At 40.1% G+C, this 20,579-nt stretch overlaps 1 protein-coding gene across 2 annotated transcripts in view; it reads right to left on the reverse strand.

Annotated features, from left to right (window-relative positions):
• LOC309552066 (uncharacterized protein) overlaps positions 1-20,579 on the reverse strand; it is a 126,820-nt gene that overhangs the window by 76,682 nt on the left and 29,559 nt on the right. For both annotated transcript variants that reach the window (XM_082252834.1, XM_082252833.1), the window contains exons 5-12: positions 17,791-17,888; positions 17,297-17,390; positions 15,394-15,519; positions 11,511-11,636; positions 11,310-11,414; positions 11,040-11,228; positions 9,087-9,298; positions 4,209-4,437 (exon numbers count right to left, since the gene is read on the reverse strand). In XM_082252834.1, the coding sequence (XP_082108960.1) occupies positions 4,209-4,437; positions 9,087-9,298; positions 11,040-11,228; positions 11,310-11,414; positions 11,511-11,636; positions 15,394-15,519; positions 17,297-17,390; positions 17,791-17,888 (1,179 nt within the window). The remainder of the gene's footprint in view (positions 1-4,208; positions 4,438-9,086; positions 9,299-11,039; positions 11,229-11,309; positions 11,415-11,510; positions 11,637-15,393; positions 15,520-17,296; positions 17,391-17,790; positions 17,889-20,579) is intronic.

The following is a 20,579-nucleotide window of genomic DNA, read 5'->3' on the forward strand; positions in this document are numbered from 1 at the left end:
ACATTATATAATTGTATTAAATATCCTTACAAAGTCAACTGCAATTGTGCAATAACAAAATAACTTGAGAGCCCAGACTTTCAGGTTGCCCTGGAAGGGACACCTTTAAAGTGACCAAAAGTAGAATACAGAGAGTACCAAGAAATATGGAACTGATCCTGAAGAGAATGCAGATAACTAGGACATACTGACCATACATGAATCGAAATTCGGCCGGTTCATCAGGGACCTTGCGTATTTCGATCCCTGTATGAGCTCCCTGGCTGTACACAAGTTGATCGATCAATTGACTTGTGTACAACCAGCCTGTCGGGTTTCTCCCGAACGATTGGTGCCGACTGCCGACTGCTATAGCCGGCAACACTAAATATTGTGTTCTGCTGGCAGGGAAGGCTCCCCACACTCCCCATCTGCAGAACACAGAAGCGCTGCAGAAGGAATTCAGTCAGTGTTGATGGGAGAATTGAGCTCTTTCCTTTCTTTCTTTCCACTTGTGGTTGAAAGAAAATAAAATTGCATAATCTGTGACCTGCCATAAGCCTCGTACACACGATAAGAGTATTGGACTAATGATCCTCTTTTTTTCTTTTCTGTTTTATGCTTCTCTCATTTTAAAAACCAACAGGTTACTAAAATTACAAAAATTCTACGAAAAATATATTGGTACCAATAGTGAAGTATGTCTTCAACTTACTTTATTATGAAAAGGGATCCCTTGAGAAAGTCACGTGATCTGTGACGCAACGCGTCGGGAGGCATCAGGTGACGTCGACTTCCAGTTTTACGGCCGTAGCCGGAAGTACCCAGAGGATCTACACCGCAATATTGCGGCTGCTTGTAACTGCTCGTATCTTTGATTGTAAATGTGGATGTTTCCCTGCTTTTTTCATAATAAAGTAAGTTGAAGACATACTTCACTATTGGTACCAATATATTTTTTTGAGTGTACTGGGACCCTTGGAGCGTTCCTGGGAGAGGTGGAAGCCAAACAAGTAGTAGAGGTCAGAGATACCCGAATTGGAATATAAGTCCACAAGCCACCGGAGAGACCCAGCATCCCTATCTAAGGGTTAGATATCAGCAAAAGCGCCTTTAATGGTGCAGTGAGGTGAGCGGCCATTGCACTCAAATTATTCCTGCTCACTCCGGATCACATCACTGGAATTGCACAATTGTTTTTTAAGAGAAAAATCACCTTTTGTCACTTGATTTTATGTGCACATATGAACTTCACTTGATCACTATATTGCACATGGACTATTAATTGCACAAGGACTATTATTTATTCACCTTATTCATCTATTTTTTTATCTATTGGTATATACACTTTATGGAGTTTTTATATATATATTTATATCTTATTTATATTTATCCATATATTCACATCATTGAGCAGGTTTTATTTATTTTTTGTATTTATGAATTCGCTACACTCAAATTGCACCTTATATATGAATTACTAGTTGGTTTACTATTCATGTTCATTGCTATGCACCTACTTTTGAAATGTATACTTTCTGTGATGGATTAGGAGATTATTAGATCAATATTTATTGAAAACGGCTGATCCTGCGATTTGAATCGCCTGATGCGATTTTGCTGTTTATTGTAATTATTTGGTTTATACTTTCTGTGATGGATTAAGAGATTATTAGATCAGTATTTATTGAAAACAGTTGATCCTGCGATTTGAATCGCATGATGCGATTTTTGCTGCTAATTATTTGATTTTAAATGATTGGATTGAAGACAGACACACATCTAGTTTTAAATTCGGATTATCTGATAAACAAGTCTAGTTAATTCTATTAATTGTTTTATATAATTCACTTGCATCTGTTTGGGACACCTTTGGATTTATTAGCCCCAGACTTACCTTTGGTATTTTATTTGATTGATCTTATCCTTTAGGCTTCTTTCAACGGTCCGCCTCCGCAGGCGGATCCGTGTTGCTCAGCGGGGATCGATCCGCGATCCCCGCTGAGCCGGGCGGATGACAGCTCCGTCTTCGCTTGCAGAGCGGAGAGGGAGGTGTCTCAGCACCCGCTGCCCTCTATGGGGGATCGGAGGAGAGCGGACCGCTTGTCCGCTCTCATCAGATCCGCTCCGCTCCGATTACTGAACGGATGGAAAAATAGGGTTTCCATCCGTCCAGATTTCAGCACAGGATCGGATGCGGATGGCAGCGGGTGTCAGCGGAGGTGAACTCCGCTGACACCCGCTGCCCCATAGAGCTGCATGGAGGATCCGATCAGATCCGCCTAAAAAACTGACAGGCGGATCTGATCGGACCGCCCGTGTGAAAGAGCCCTTAGACGCTTTTAAATTGAGATTTTAAGACATTTAGGGGTTGATTTGCTAAAGCTGGAGAGTGCAAAATCTGGTTCAGCTGTACATGGTAGCTCATAAGCTTCTAACTTCAGCTTGTTCAATTAAGCTTTGACAACTCTCCTGTTTTAGTAAATCAACCCCATAGTGAGCTGCTTGAGAGCTTTTTGAGATTTCTTCCACTGTTTTTGTTTAATTTCTTTAGCTTGTGCTTTCGTTCTTTGTACAACTTTCCTTTGCAATAAACTTTTATGAAACAAAAAAAACAACACTGCACAGCACCAAAAAAAAAAACACTAATACGCACAGTGAAGCATTGTGGCAGCATCATGCTCTGGGGCTGTTTTTATTAAGCTGGAACAGGGGCCTTGGTCAGTGTAGGGGGAGTTCTAAACAGTTCCAAATACCAGTCAATATTGGCACAAAACCTTCAGGCTTCTACTATGAGGAACTTCATCTTTCAGCATGACAATGACCCAAAGCATACATTCAAATCAACAAAGGAATGGCTTAGGCAGAAAAAGATTTAAGTTTTGGAATGGCCTAGTCAGAGCCCAGACCTGAATCTGATTGAAAATCTGTGGGGTGATCTGAAGAGGGCTGTGCACAGGGGATGCCCTCGCAATCTGACATATTTGGAGTGTTTTTGCAAAGAAGAATGGGCAAATATTGTCAAGTCAAGATGTGCCATGCTGACAGACTCCTACCCAAAAAGACTATATTATTTTATTATTTTAGTTTTTTTATTTTTACTTTCCTCCACGTAAAAGATTTCAGTTTGTTGTTCAACTGAATTGTACAGTTTGTTGGTCACATTAAAGATAGAAAAAGTTCTGAAATTATTTATCTTTGTCTCCTTTTTTCACATCACAGAAACCTGACATTTTAACAGGGGTGTGTAGACTTTTTATATGCACTGTATGTCCATGCTGCATAGACCACTTTGTATCTCAAATACATTATAACACCCCCTGAAAAATATTTAAGCTTTCTAAACTTCCGAAAAAGGTTCCATCCTATGTTTTAGCACCTAAATATCATCAGCTTTTGGCAAGAGAAACCGAGCTGTCTCAATTTCACGCTAAATGCTCACTTTACAACCTGAAACGAACTTGTGTGTGCTAATTTGCAAAATTCACATTTTTATTGAGCATCCATTTTGTACTTGAAAAAAAAATGCTTCTTATATCATCAAAATGCAAAAATTTAATGTACTGGGTAAATTGAAGAAATTGTTAGTGTGCAAAACCTGGCCAAAAAAGGATGCGCAAACTCATTTGCTCTTTAGTGACTAGGACCATTAGGAGACATTTGGTTGGGAAAGAGAAGATGGGGTTTAGCACTTATTGAAGAGCATTTAAGAAAGACACACTAAAAGCCAAAAGACCTGGAATGGTTCTTGATCCTGATAAAAATACAAACTTGAAATGTGGCTCACAAATGGTATAAATTCCCCACATATTTGACAAATTAAAATAATAGCTCAATGCCCGATTAAAAAATTACCAATAGAAGTCTAATATAGAATAAGCTAACTGTCTTTCATAATCAATGCCCATTTTTTATTTCAACTGTACAACTGGTTTTTTTTTTCTTTCTGATGCCTCAAACATTACCAATACACTAATAAAACTATCCAGTGTATTTATGTTCCGTGTAGAATGGAATTTCCAAAGGTTGAATTTATTTCTACAGAGCAACCAAATTCCCAAATGCGTTACCAGATTTATTGTTAGCACTATATTCCTAAAAGATAATGGTCCTAATAAATTAATTGCATTCTAAAAAACATATCATGTTCTAACCTAATAAAAAAAACAATGGTAAAACAATTTTAGTAGGATTATATCATAACATATGTTCCCAGAACATTCCCACACCTTTTCTGCAGCTTTCTGATACTGTGTTCTTTCTTGCTCCAGTAGCTCCTCTACATTCTTCAAATTTACTGCTGTCTGTTGCCATCTTTCCTTCCAATATAGGGTGACCTGCTGCTGCTCTTGGATTTGGGACCCTAATTGTTCATGTGCTTGTTCCAGAGCTGCCTCCAGTTCACGGCAACGAGTGTGCAGCTTGTCTCTTTCTTCCTGTAGGTGTTCTTGGGAAGCTCTAAAGTTACATATAGTTGTTTAAAGCCAGGTTGGAAGATCTGGGTTTTAAAACCTTGGTCATGACTGATATCAGTGTAACAAAGCAAAAATGTCATAAATGTCTCTATAAGATATTAGCAGAATTTCTAACTTGCTATGAAACACAAGTACAGTAGAGTTCAGGATACAGGAAATAACATTACTGTTCCCAACTGTCTTTACAATATAGTGCTAAAGATATGGAAGTGGTTGCAGGACTCAAATAAGGATATAAATTACCACTATGGTTTACCTGTGTATAAATAAGGTAACTAGTAATGTATAGCAACTAATCACACACATACTGTGTAGTAACTAATATGCTTAAAGTGATAATAAAGCCTTTTTTTTTTTTTTCATTTAATATAATTTAGTTTTTTTTTTAATAACAGACATGTTATTCTTACCTGCTCTGTGCAATGGTTTTGCACAGAGCAGCCCAGACCCTCCTCTTCCTGGGTCCCAAGCTCCTCCCTCCTACCAGGTGCCCCCTTAGCAAGCAGCTTGCTCTGGGGGCACCCAAGCAGGCACACTCCCAACCCGGGGCTCTGTGTTTTCATTCACACATGGAGCCCTGGCTTGGCCCCACCCCCTCTTTCTGCTGATTGGCTAACTGGCTGTGATTGACAGCAGTGGGAACCAATGGCTCTTGCAGCTGCCGAAAACCAATCAGGAATGTGAGTCTCTGGAGAGGCAAGGCTCTCGTGGACATCGCTGGATCTTCTTCTCGGGTCCCACGTGCTCCTGGCTCCTCCCTCCTGTTAGGTGCCCCCATAGCAAGCAGCTTTCTCTGGGGGGCACCCAAGCAGGTGCGCTCCTGACCACAGTTCTGTGATTGACAGCAGCAGGAACCAATGGCTCCCACTGCTGCCGAAAGCCAATCAGGAATGCGAGTTCCCGGAGACTCATGGATATCGCTGGATCGAGAGGGGGCTTAGGTAAGTGTTAGGAGAGACTGCTGGACACAGAAGGTTTTTACCTTCATGCACAGGATGCATGAATTAAAAAAAAAAAGTTGCGCCTTTACAACCACTTTAAAGCAGTATTAAACCCAAAACGAAAAATGTTTTGGGTTTTGTTTTACATTACAGCCTACAGGGAGTGCAGAATTATTAGGCAAATGAGTATTTTGACCACATCATCCTCTTTATGCATGTTGTCTTACTCCAAGCTGTATAGGCTCGAAAACCTACTACCAATTAAGCATATTAGGTGATGTGCATCTCTGTAATGAGAAGGGGTGTGGTCTAATGACATCAACACCCTATATCAGGTGTGCATAATTATTAGGCAACTTCCTTTCCTTGGGCAAAATGGGTCAAAAGAAGGACTTGACAGGCTCAGAAAAGTCAAAAATAGTGAGATATCTTGCAGAGGGATGCAGCACTCTTAAAATTGCAAAGCTTCTGAAGCGTGATCATCGAACAATCAAGCATTTCATTAATAATAGTCAACAGGGTCGCAAGAAGCGTGTGGAAAAACCAAGGCGCAAAATAACAGCCCATGAACTGAGAAAAGTCAAGCGTGCAGCTGCCAAGATGCCACTTACCACCAGTTTGGCCATATTTCAGAGCTGCAACATCACTGGAGTGCCCAAAAGCACAAGGTGTGCAATACTCAGAGACATGGCCAAGGTAAGAAATGCTGAAAGACGACCACCACTGAACAAGACACACAAGCTGAAACGTCAAGACTGGGCCAAGAAATATCTCAAGACTGATTTTTCAAAGGTTTTATGGACTGATGAAATGAGAGTGAGTCTTGATGGGCCAGATGGATGGGCCCGTGGCTGGATTGGTAAAGGGCAGAGAGCTCCAGTCCGACTCAGCTGCCAGCAAGGTGGAGGTGGAGTACTGGTTTGGGCTGGTATCATCAAAGATGAGCTTGTGGGGCCTTTTCGGGTTGAGGATGGAGTCAAGCTCAACTCCCAGTCCTACTGCCAGTTTCTGGAAGACACCTTCTTCAAGCAGTGGTACAGGAAGAAGTCTGCATCCTTCAAGAAAAACATGATTTTCATGCAGGACAATGCTCCATCTTACGTGTCCAAGTACTCCACAGCGTGGCTGGCAAGAAAGGGTATAAAAGAATAAAAGCTAATGACATGGCCTCCTTGTTCACCTGATCTGAACCCCATGGTCCATCATCAAATGTGAGATTTACAAGGAGGGAAAACAGTACACCTCTCTGAACAGTGTCTGGGAGGCTGTGGTTGCTGCTGCACGCAATGTTGATGGTGAACAGATCAAAACACTGACAGAATCCATGGATGGCAGGCTTTTGAGTGTCCTTGCAAAGAAAGGTGGCTATATTGGTCACTGATTTGTTTTTGTTTTGTTTTTGAATGTCAGAAATGTATATTTGTGAATGTTGAGATGTTATATTGGTTTCACTGGTAAAAAAAATAATTGAAATGGGTATACTGTATATTTGATTTTTGTTAAGTTGCTTAATAATTATGCACAGTAATAGTCACCTGCACACACAGATATCCCCCTAAAATAGCTAAAACTAAAAACAAACTAAAAACTACTTCCAAAAATAGTCAGCTTTGATATTAATGAGTTTTTTGGGTTCATTGAGAACATGGTTGTTGTTCAATAATAAAATTAACCCTCAAAAATACTAATTTGCCTAATAATTCTGCACTCCCTGTATTAATCATTAGATGTGGTGCCTCCATTTGTTTTCTTTTTTTAGGCTTTTTTCCCCTCTGTTTTCACCTGGTGATCTGGACAGTAACACACCTCCTGTTTTAGAGTGATCCCCAGTCTGGAGGAAGGGGTACACGGGGCACCTTTGGACAGCATCATTGTCAGTCTGGAGGGAGTGGAGTGTTGGATGATGTAGCAGATTTAGACACTAACAAATTGAAGCCGAACTCCAGCTAAAGCTTTACTGGCTGGATCATCAGATGAAAATTGAAGAAAGAAAGCCATAAAAAGAAAAAAAGAATGCAGCCATTATATCTAAGAATTGGTAAGCTGCAATATAATAAACATTTGCTTTTGGGTTTAATACCGCTTTACAAGTGCAATCCTTATTATTTGTGTTGCTACCAACTTTTAACTCAATACATTTTTGAAGAAAATTCATCTGGTAGACGTTGGTCTGCCCTGTGGTGGGAAGGCAAAAGATATTTTTTTTGAGAAAGCTTTTTCTTGGTCGACCTATGTTGTACGTCCTCACCTACAGACATGGGCTAAAGGTAAATTCTGAATTACCGCAAAGGCACAATTTGGACATAAGGATTCTCTTTGTGGTCAGAGCAATGATATTAAGTTTCATTATCTTGAAAGACACAAAGAAGAGAATCTGCTCACACTAAGAGTCGGTTCACACTATGGCGACACGACTTCGGGGCGACTTGAATAAGTCGCCGTGCACCGCGACTTCGGCGCGGCTTGCACTGAATTCACATAATGGAAGTCAATGCAAGTCGCTCCGACTTCGGCCAAAAGTAGTGCAGGAACCTTTTTCTAAGTCGGAGCGACTTGAGTCGCTCCTATTAGAACGGTTCCCATTGCACAGAATGGAGCACGACTTGTCAGGCGACCGAGTCGCTTGACAAGTCGGAGTAGTGTGAACCGGCATTAAAGCTTGCCATATATCAGTAGAATTCTGTGCAAAAATGCTAATTTTTGAGACCATTTGATTATCCAATCGTTAGTGGGGTCATTATGGGCAAAGTTCATTTTGGTAACTTTTTTCCAAACAAATGAAATCCTAACTATAAATGTGTTTTTTGTTTGCAAAATGTTGTACATATTTTAATGAAACCTGTTTATTAGGTCTGGGATTCAGTTCAAATAGCAGGTCTAGCCAAAATTTTAAGAGCTTTCAAATTAAATTTGTTTACTCAATGATGGGAAAAAATGTTCTGATGAACTATTTATCATAATTTTCATGCAAGCGTTCAAAGAAACGCCTAGCCATGTGTGGCCAGCTTTATTTTGAACAGCCTTCTTATACTGCATTGATGTCCCCATGATAGTTGACAATTACAAGCATGCCAGACTAGAGGGAGTTTCTTTTACTGACCCTAAAAAAATCTTGTTATTGCATTATTGCATTTCATTTGTTTTACAAATGCTCCACCAAGGAGCAGCTGGAGTCCATGATCAACTGCAGAGAATTCTGAAACAAGCATAGCATGCTGCACCAGAGAGCCCCAATTAGTATAAATAACAGGACAGGTTAAATTGATAAGATTTTGGGCTCAGTTCAAACTGCTATGACATGGGATCTGACTTGTGAGACTCCAGGTCACATGACATGTCAGATTCAATGTTTCCCTATGAGAGCCATCTTAACTGATACTACACAAGTCGTTCCTAGTTTAGAAACGGTTACTGCACTATTTTGGTCTGACTTGGGTGGGATTTCAGCCCTTGTACAAGCTCCTAAATAGCATCCAAGTCGGATCAAGACAGAAGGAATTAACAGGGAAAAGTCGCTGGCAAAGTCGAACGACTTTGCCATCGCAGCAGTGTGAACTGAGCCTAACAATAAACTGTAAGCAGCTAAATGTGTCCATAAATGTCACAGTAATAAAAAAAAAGTGAAAGAAAATATACGAAACAAAAAAAAGGATTGTTAGAGGTTGCAAACTAATGGGACACAACTGTTTACCTGAGGTCCTGGACGCTTTGGCTTTCTTCATCATTTTCCACAGCAGCCATTAGAAGCTGCTTCTCTTCTAGGAGTTGTTTGCGTTCAGCTTCCAGTGCGGCAGAGAGATTGCCGACAATCTTGTGCTCTGCCTGGGTCTGGTGCAATTGCTCCAGAGTATTCTGCAAAGTTTGTTGTGTTTGCCCTAACTCCTCTGTCAATTTCTCATTGACCTGCCAAAACAGAGGGCAATACTATAATGTGTATATAACAAATAATAGTAATGGTATGTTAAAGTGTTACTAAACCAAGTACCCTGCATTCACTATATCTGGTCTCCCCCAGTATTCAGAACATGGAAATGCAAATATTTTAGTAAATATAAACTACTAAATAGGAGAAAGTCCACAAACTGGAAGTGTCCACTCCACTCAAAATTGTGCAAAGGTGAAAAGTCCACAACCACCACCAAGCTGGAAGACACACCGCCTCTTACCAGATGACATGGACCCTCATTACAAAGGTCATGTCCAGCATTCACATGTATGATCACATCAACACTCCTCCCAGGATGACAGGTGCGAGCCCCTCCGTAGAAGCAAATGCCCAGGTTAGATAAAACAAAAGTATCCTCATAGCGTATTATGTAAGTGTATGTTTATTGTACGCAAAAAAAATAGTACTGCTTACATGATGGTCGAGTGTTCAAGGCAGAGTGGAAGTTCCCTGTAAGCTGCGGTCCGCTTCCGTGTATACCGCCAACAAGATGGCCGCCGTGTCTCCTCGTGGTGGCTAGTGTCGCCTTAGGCTCCTCCCGACGCGTTTCATCATAGGCTGACGTTGTCACCCCTTGAAGGAGCCTACGGCGATGCTAGCCACCACAAGGAGACATGGCGGCCATCTTGTTGGCGGTATACATGGAAGTGGACCGCAGCTTACAGGGAACTTCCACTCTGCCTTGAACACTCGACCATCATGTAAGCAGTACTATTTTTTTGCGTACAATAAACATACACTTTCATAATACGCTATGAGGATACTTTTGTTTTATCTAACCTGGGCATTTGCTTCTACGGAGGGGATCGCACCTGTCATCCTGGGAGGAGTGTTGATGTGATCATACATGTGAATGCTGGACATGACCTTTGTAATGAGGGTCCACGTCATCTGGTAAGAGGAGGTATGTCTTCTAGCTTGGTGGTGGTTGTGGACTTTTCACCTTTGCACAATTTTGAGTGGAGTGGACACTTCCAGTTTGTGGACTTTCCCCTATATGTGGACTTACACCATACTATTTTGATTAGCGCTACACTTATATTCTATATATATATATATTCTTTATTGATCCATGTCTAGAAATGAGATCTGTGGTAGCTGCTTTTCGACTTGTTTCTGATTTTTTATTTGCCTAAAGCGCAGCAATACCCTTATATAAACTACTAAATACCTTTTTTCATCAGCAGGTAGAGCAGTCTTGTGACTCCTATCAGTGTCTGTTTAAAGCTTGTAGAAGGAGTTTTCATACTACACTGACTGTCCTATGAGGCTGCAGGAACCCTGACCCTCTGTCCAGACAGTGCTAATTTGCCCTGTGCCGATCACATGCACTCTCCCAAGAAAAAAAAAACAACAACTCTCTAGAAATACACACCAAACTGAGCATATGCACTCCCCGTCCCCCCCCCCCCCCCCCCCGTCCCCCACCCAAAAATCTTTTCTATCAGGAGATGGTCTGGGGACTGCTGAAGAAGGGGAGGATAAGAGAAGACAGGATCAAACAGCTTTTTTACACAATGCAGAGGATTAACGCCTTAGGTTCCATGGGGAGTATAACAACCATGCTTTACTGCATATACAGACTGATTTTCCTGTTGAGGGTTTAGTAACACTTTATATATACTTTAAAAAAAAGTAAACTCTGGTAATGAGGAAAGAGTACTAAATGTATATAGGAAAGTGTTTAAAAGGTCTTACTTGTTTCAGCATCACCAGTTCTTCCTTCATTTGCACCTTTTCTTGATCTTGTCGGTTAGCTTGGGCCTTTGCACCAACGAGTTCAATATGGAGATCACTGACCTGGTCATTAAACCCTTCACGTCCTCTCTGAGACCTCTCTAGTTCTAGAGACAGCTCCTGTGTGCGTCGGTGGAGCTCAAGTTTCTCCTGTACACATGGTCATTTACAAATCAGTAAGTATGAAGAAAAAAAGGCAACACATCTATTCCAAACGGCTACCATGCTTACCTGCATATATCTCTCTTTGTCAGACTGAGCAATTTTAAGCCTTAGGGTCAGATCTGAAACCTTTTCTTCTAACCTCAGTACTTTTGAAGACAGAAGCTCTTTCTCCTGTTAAAAACAAGAGCTTCACAACATTGGAAAACACAGATTGGGGTCACATGACAACATTCAATACTCTTAGTCCAGTATCTCCAGTATCCATACCAGATTAATGTTGTTGAAGTTCAGTTGAAGGTCAGAAAGCTCTTCTTGTAGGTTCTGATGTGTCCTAAGAGTGTCAGTCACCCTCTGGTTTGCTTCATTTGTTTGGCTGAGAGCCAAATGACTCCCCTTTAAACAGCAATAGTGAGAAACAGCAATAGTGAGATTGAACTATTAAACCTTTGACAGCACAGGTGGATTTTCTGAACACCATGCAGTCACTTCACTTAGAGATTACCAGGTTGTTTCATATCATTTTGTTCATTGTTTTTTAGCACAATGTGTTTTTTAAATCTGCCCAGTGGCCAAAAAAATGAAAAATGCATTTCTGTAATACAGCATGTATGTATAAATAATAGATATTATCACTGATTAATGACACATTAACTAGACACAGTGGATTCAAGTGTCAGGATTCTGGCAGGTGAATTTGCAAACAAAAAGGTTAAAGTGATTGTAAATGATTGCCTTGTAAAACAACCCATTCAGTTTAAAATAGAAATGAAAGGCAAAACGTTTTTGTATAGATATAAAAATACATTATACAAAGTATGTGATCACATTCCCTCTGTTCTCAGCTGCATAAGAGCTGGGGGGAAGAGAACCAGCAACATACCGAGCTTCCCAGTGATCGGCTGTGCAGCAATGGCGTGTCAGGACAAGTCTGATCATTGGAGGAGAGCACACTAGAGCTACCTAGAGAACTGACCACGGTGAGCTATCCTGGTTAGTGTGGTCAGTTTTTAATAGGGAAGCAGAGGGACTGACAGGAACACCAGAGATTTCACATAAAGGAAGCAATACAAAGAGAACAGGATACTTTCTCATACAAGTACATGGTACAGCAGGCACATATCAGGAATATTAAATGTTGGGGTAACAAATGCTTTAAGTTTACATTTGGAAGTTTTAGTGCTAGCGGCACATTACTATCTGGGTTGATAGGAAGGATAGTGTAAGGAGGGCTTAGAGTAGTGCATAGCTCTCACCATTAGAAGCTCTGTACCAAAAAAAAGCATCAGTGGCAAACTCACAGTACTAAAAGTTAAGTATGAAATAAGCAATGGTCATTTTCACAAAACACCAGAAATAATTAGCAACACAATATTGTAAGGTGAAATACAAATGTATGCCAACGTACGTGGACATACTGAAAACACCATAATAACAAAATTCTATTTTTTTAAAGGGGGCTTTCTGCTTTACAGAAATAAATGTAAAATGGACTTTATACGATGGAGAGCATTTCTGCAGTGGGGGCGAGCACAAAAATGCACATTGTACAGTGGTGATGACCCTCAGTGCAATGGAAAGTGAAGTGGGGGCATGCAGAAGAAGAAGTGAAGTAATGAGAGTGGGGATTAGGGTGGAGATGGGGGTCCAGTGGTGAGACTGGTTTTATGAGCTGATGGGCTGAGAAATTAGAAGGCTGTGTCTCATTGCAACTCAAACTCACCTGCTGCCTGGACACTGGATGTGCTTTTTGCTGGTTTCTGCTGTTTTTCAAGGAACTAGTCAACTTTTAAATGTCAGTGATACCTGCATGTGTGATAGTGTCTTTGGGATGAGCAAAAATGGGGCCGAGATCTGGCGGATAGTAGCATCACATTGTTCATACTATACTACCCTCAGAGCAGACTCGGCTTTACTGAAAGTGATGATGATCTCCTTTAATCTTCAGTGACCTCTGCAGATACCCATCAGCTATCACTAACAACCTATTTGCAGGTTATGCACGCCACAGAGCTGATCAAAATATTAAGGTCCTTTTCACACCATGTCAATGCAATGCAGTGCATTACTGCATACACATTAGTGTTGCAGTATTTTGCACATCAAAATTTCTTGCACCCAGGCAGTCAGTTCATTAAGAATTGGCTGCCAATGCATGGCCAATCTAGGAAAAAAAAAACAGATCTGCACCTTTTTTTTTAACAACAATGCATGGCATGTGCTCTGCAGTGCAGGTTTATTGTCACCTAATGTACTTATGGATTTTGTTGCCATTCTAAAGAAACAGCACCAGTACTTACACACCACAAGGAGTGCCATATGTGGCCATCGCTTGAGGCAATGTGATGTAAAACATACATTACCACAAAGCATAGGTCTGAAGTGGGCCTACTTTTAGATAACCTAATTCTAATGTCCCCAAGCCAACTAAACTCATTTGCAGTTGCTTTAGCAGACATTGCATTCAGGAGCCTGCACAACATTGAATGGTGCTCAGTCACATAAGCTTTTCTGCTGACGTACAGGTAGATAGCTCTTGTATTCAGGTCTATGAAGAACCCAGTCGACCTGGCACTCCACACCTCCTTGCCACCCAGCATCCCTTTCATCCCTGTCTTTGAACCTCCCTGACACTGAAACCCCACACTCCATACATTGCACCTTTCTACCACCCAGCAACTCTGCCCTACAACAGCATACTCCTCCATACTCCACCACTGCTCCTTCTGTCTCAGCAACCCACCCTTCCCCTCTACAGGAACATGCAGAGAGGAGAAGAGACAAAGACGGAGCTTGAAGTTTCTGGCACCTGGTAGATATTCGGCTCCACCCACTTCCCCCTCCCGTCTGGTGACATCACCTCCTATCCCATGCAGTCTGTTGATGCAAATCACCCTCCTGAGATTTGAAAGCTTTGCTTCAATGTCTTAAGACCTGAGAGAGGATCCTCAAAAGTGGGTGAGTTTCCTGGGTGATTTGACAGCTTTGCACTTGGTGCCTATGCTTCTATGGTCAGGTAGCCAGTTCTCCAGGGAGCTAAACACAGTGTGTGTTCCCCAGGGAAGGGAGGTGAACACTTTCAGACTAAATGGCAAAGGTATGCCAAACATTGAGCCCATCCACCACCTAGAACAGAACCCTTTCAGGCCTGGCAGCCATATTTGTTCTTTAGTTTGAATACTAAATTCAAAGTAAGCATTTTATTTGAAATATAACACCACCATTTATCACTTCTAAACTATTTAACCTTCTATATTATTATTTTGAATACTTAATCACTATGCAGGATGGACTCCATTTTCTTTCCTATATTCCTCTTTTACAATAAGTATAGAAAGGAGTCCTAAATCCGAGCACTCTCGTTTTTCCCCAACAACATCCAGTAAAGGGACTATCAATAAAAGAGTGCAATAAATGAATTGCAGCAATATTTCAGTTACCATTCCAATTAGATTCTGTCTGTGGTGGATATATTTACTTGTCTATGCCAATGTAAACTAAAATCACAATATGCACCCTTCTGCAGTTGATTTGTCTTGCTCATGTCTTCAATAGTCACTGTGGATAAAATATAGGGTCTGCTTAAATTTTAAATAGGAAATTAAAAGTGGATGTAAAACTCATTCATGAAATTTGACCTGGACACATAAATCTTTAGTGTTTACTTATCTCTCTCCAAGGCTCTTAGTCCTGTGTCTTTCTGCTGCTCCATTCCTTTGTTATCAGAGTGATAACCTCTGACAACCTCTCCGACACAGGAGATAAAAGCAGCTGAAAATGAGTGTTGGGGAAAGGACTTAGAGACAGATGAGCAGAGATCTTGTCTATTCACAGCACAGCTCTGCAAGTTTCTTCGTTCCTCTGCCTATGTGGAGGGGGCTTTCCTCAAATCAGCTCACACAGTGTATAACTAGACTCCCCTCCCACTGGTGAAATAGGAAGAAAAATTTGTAACACGATGTGCACTTTCTTAAGAGTATAAAAAAGCTGAAGACAGTAGATATACAAGGAAAAACTATGTAGGAATATTTGTCTCCTCTCTGTGTATCATCTGAGGCTGTTCACTTCACTGGGTATATGTGAGGGTGTACATCCACTTTAAGGTGCTCATGATAGTATGTAAGCAGTAACATGCATTAGAATATCTGTTTACCTCTCTGCGTTTTCTTAGCTCTTCCACAGCTTGGTTCTTCTCTGCCTCAAGGATTTTGACTCGATTTCGAAAGTAAATTAGATTTTCCCTGGCTGTCTTCAATTCCCGATTCACCTCTTCATTTCCCTACACAGATTAAGCTTTAACTTATTCCTTAATTGTAGATAGACTAAATCTCATGACCCAATCTGTGTATTAAATTGTGAATAAATCTCAATACAAATAATATTAAAATCATGACCAGCTTCGGTCATCTGGTGATATCCTTTAAAGTACTGAAAACTATAAGGTACTGAATAATGCTTTTGTTTAGAATATACTGTAGTGTGTGCAATGCATGCAATTTCTTTGTAATAATATGTCAATAATTATTTTGATGCAGGAAATGTTCATTGAGGGAAACCGCATTGTATATTCATAATCTGTGGGTATACTGCCACATACAGAAGGACTAGTTACAAGAGGACCAGCTCCCTTTAGTGGCCATACCTTTGTACCTGCTGGTACAGCCTAGTTTAACTTTAAGCAGAACTTCACTAAAAAGTGTAAGTTTTGCTTATCTCACCCCTCCTCTACCACTACTGGAAGTTGTTTTTTTTTTTTTTTTTTTTAGTACATTTACCTTTTTATGATAGTTCCCACTTCTGCTTTTCTTGCCTAGTTCCCCTCCCCCCCCTCCCCCTCCCCCTCCCCCTCCCCACAACCATCTGGGACCTGTCACAGGTCCAAGAAGACTGCAGGACTGGTGGAAGTACAGTGGCTTGACAACAGTCGGGAGTCCGCCAGATTCCCACAGTCAACATAATGGCGCTTGTAACCCAAAGACCAGCAAAGAACTGGCCTGGGTCAAGACAATGCTGGATCCCTGGGCTGGTAAGTACCTGCTTATTAAAGTCAGCAGCTACAGTATTTGTAGTTGCTGTCTTTAAATTTAGAAAAACTATTGTGTTTTTTTCTTTAATATCCTAAGAAAGTAGGATGTTACTCTCTATATTGCTAGATCATTATCTCTTAAACTGAAAAGCTGCTGCTTGTACTTTTATGCCAGATAATTGTTATCCTGGATTGCCTTTCCAATAACAAAGAGTGGTGTTTTCCCCATTAACTAAAAAATGGGCATTTCACTGTGGTAGTCCTACACTTGCATACCTGAGCAATGCTTGCACTGCATGTGGCTGTTTGCACTGTAGGGTTGATTTACTAAAACTGGAGAGTGCAAAATTTAGTGCAGCTCTGCATAGAAATCAATCAGCTTCCTGTTTTTCTTTTTTGTCAAAGCTTAATTGAATAAGCTGAAGTTAGAAGCTGATTGGCAACCATGCATCCATGGACATCTGCATTAGATTTTTTACTCTCTGGTTTTAGTAAATCAACCCCTGTGTGTCATGCCAGATATTCTTCTATTAATTCTCCAGAATAGATCTCTCCAGATTTCACACCCACCATACCCAGTTCCAAGGCTAGCTTTAAGACATTTCATTGTAGTAACTAGTGATTCGCTGATTTTTTGCTGGTGTAAGATAGTATATTTTGGGTTGTGGCAGCCTCCCATTTTTTTTAAACGAAATGTCCTGTGTGTCACTGGCCACTGATGGCCCTTCCATGTGTCCCTGCATGAGCGATGATTGAACAGGTTATACACACACACTCGCACAAATATGTTGTCAGCCTTTTTGGTCTCTTTCATACACAAAGTTTTAATAAACATGTAGGAAAATACATTTGTGGATTAGGTGCCCACTTTACTGCTCCTATGCTCTGGATACATGGCCAATAGCTTAAAGCAGTCCAAAAAGTTAGCTCAGCCCATTGCTGTGGACAAGTTCAGGAGACATTGCTACACTGTGTCTATGCAAAAAAAAATGATAAAATCGGTATCTGGATTTTTTTAAAAAAATCTTACCATTGAGGTTTTCTGATTCATGAGCTCATTGGAGTAGTTGAAATTTTCTAAGCTAGATTTTGCCAACATTACTTCCATCTCCAAATTAATAATCCTGGCAATAAAAATATTTGTCATAAAACAATGTCAAATTTAGCACTGATACCTAAAATGTACTGTAAATGCTACATTAAGAATTTTTACTGGATTAACCTGAATAAACATGTTCACAAATTCCAAACACCAAAACATTTTAATGCAGTTCAGTGCACTGCTAAAGAATCTCTAGATTCTGAATTGTTCACTGTATTCTGACCTCCAGCAACGATGTGTTTGTTATATATGGTATGTAGTATACATTTTTAAATGATCAGGCCAGTTTCAAAAATATGGCTAAATATAATTATCCTATCTATATCTTTATAATATCATTTCATAATATAAAAAATATAACTTTGTAAGTTAGTATAATATACAAAAAGATGCTGAACATACAGTTTTAATGAAAAACTCACCTGTCTTGCAGTTCTCCTCGTTGTTTCTTATCTTCAAAACGAGATACTTCCAGCCAACCTTTCTCCTTTTCTAACTGAGAAATTGAGGCCTCAAGTTGCTAGCCAATAAAATATAGGTGTGAAAATCACAATAAAGTACATGAAAACATAGTGCTTTATCAACCATTCCACTCCACTCTCTTTAAACAACAAATTGCATTTAGATCTACACTACAAAGTAAAGGATGAAGAATTTGAGTTTAAAGCGACCCTGTTAAAAAATAATTTATTTCAACAATTTCCCTAAAAATTGTATGTGCATTTCATGTATTCTAGGCATGTTATTAACCCCTAAAAAAATAATTTTTTAGCAGTCATTAAAAAATAGAAGCATAAGGTTATAAAACATATGGCAAGGGGTACTTCATAAAAGAAAAGCTAAACCAGGAGGTGTTTACAAAATATACCAAGGGTATATTCCCCGCGCCAGATGGTATATATTAATATATGAAGGTGATTTGAAAATTATGAAATTTAAAAGCAGCAGCTATAGAGTAAGAATTACGAGATGTCAGTAATAGCCTTTAAACCAAGGCTACCTACAGCGCTTGTTCATATAAAAGACAAAATAGATTTTGTGGGAAAGGTCCAGTAGATCCACCACCAAAAGAAACCACATAGACAGCCTCTTACCAGATGTAAATGGGTAACTGCGCCTTCAACATAGCATAAGCCAGAATGTTCAGTTGATGGATCTCACAGATATATTTCCTTAAAGCAGACAGAGCATGATAACATGGTATAGATGTGATGTGGAATTGTTTCCAACCAGAAAAATGGCCGACTTCCTATGATACACAGCACCAGCGTCGTGTGGCTCACCTCCATCCAACGCGTTTCGCTATATCTGACGTCATCAGGGGCGAGGCCACACGACGCAAACCCATCATATATAAGGGCTATGGCCGGAAATGGGTGGAGGTCAAAGGTCGGAAGTTTTTAGCAGGAAGAAGCAAAATACGTTAATACAGGGCATCCATATTGACACACATAGCAGTCCCTGATAATTAAACCGAAAAACGAGGTGACACTGTGTTGGGAGCAGTGTAAAAACACCCGCTCCGTTCGCGCTTCAGGGCCGTTACTTTCCGAACAGCAAACCAGAAGACGCGTCATTGAGTTCCATACGGACGCCATATGCGTTCCACCCGTGGTAAACAGAGGACCTGGAAGCCGCATCTTAGTGTACCGTGGATCACATAAAGCTACAAGATCCATCTTTATCCCTCCCACAGCAAGGCAAACAATGCCTGCAACCCATCAGGCATCAAGGACTACCACTCGGTGCCACGAAACGGGGGGGGGGAGGGGGGAGTCTATGAGATAGATGCATTTAAAGGGACTAAAACACACAATCCAGATTAATAGGAAAAACAAATGGTAAACAGTAAAAATCAAATACAAAATTGCCATGTAATAGCGTATCTTGTATAAACATGAATTGATTTCCCAAAATGACAAGAAAATCAATTAAATACATATGTGCATTCTAACACACATCATATAATTATGTGTGCCAGCATCCCACTTATTATGTGAGCTTAAACACACATAAAAAATTATTATAAAAAATATATATATTAATAAAATGTAAAAAAATGCCAAATATAAAGAACAATATATAGAAAAAGACTGAACTAACGCTGGTGCTCTCCATTCCCTGGGGTCGGCCACAAGACTGCCAAGAAACACAACCACACCACTACAAAATAAAATAAACACATATACAAATTAACTATTGCTAATAAAAGAATTAACGTCCTAGTCAACGTTTAGGTCAAAAGGTCTATATGATTTAAACTGATAAATCCATTTAATTTCTAAACGGGAAATGCTTCTCCTAATATTATCTCCCCTCCAATGAGGACAATATTGCTCAATGGCCATGAAGGAGGTTCCAGCCGGGTTCCTCCCATGGCACTGGTTATAATGTTTTGACAAATTATGCTTTGGAAAGCCCTTTTTGATGTTTGCGATGTGCTCTTTCATGCGTACATGAAAGGCACACACAGTGCAGACAATATAATGTAGGCCGCAAGGGCACGTGATAACATAAACCACGTTGTTGGTGGTACATGTCAGGAGGGCATCAATATCGTAAACTTTTGAAGTAACGTTTGATTGAAAGGTAGTGTGTTTCCTGTTTCTAAGAGCGTTAATAGAGCATACAGCACATCTCCTACACGGATAAAACCCTTTTAGTTGAGTGAAAATCAGAAACCTGGATCTAATGACATCTGCTTCTTTCAGGAAATCCTCTCTAAGGGTACAGTTCCTCTTTAAACATAGGAACTGACTATTAGGGATGCCATTTAGCCATGGGCCATAATGACCCAACTTTATCCATACCACGGTGGAGAGGAACCTGTGCCACATACATGTCACAAGGCAGATTGGATAAGATCCACACTGAGCACCTTGATTATATAGGATGAGCAAATTTGCACAAGGAACATTTTTTTGAACTTTGGTCACTACAGTCACTTTTATGGACTTGAATTAACCCATTTGGGACACTTGCACTTATATTCAGGCACTACAGTATACAATATTAATTATTCATCACTATTTATTATTTATTACATTGCAATATTGTATTGATTAATTTATTCTCAGCCCATTTGATTAAGCTGATGTATATATATTGATTTCATATTGCAGTAATTATTTATTTATTGCACACATCACCTCCATTATGATTTGAACAAGTCACATGATATTTATTAATTTATACTGCATTTTTCAGTTGT

Source organism: Pelophylax lessonae, assembly GCF_965119305.1.
Source record: "Pelophylax lessonae genome assembly, chromosome: 4".
NCBI classification, from domain to species: Eukaryota; Metazoa; Chordata; class Amphibia; order Anura; family Ranidae; genus Pelophylax; species Pelophylax lessonae.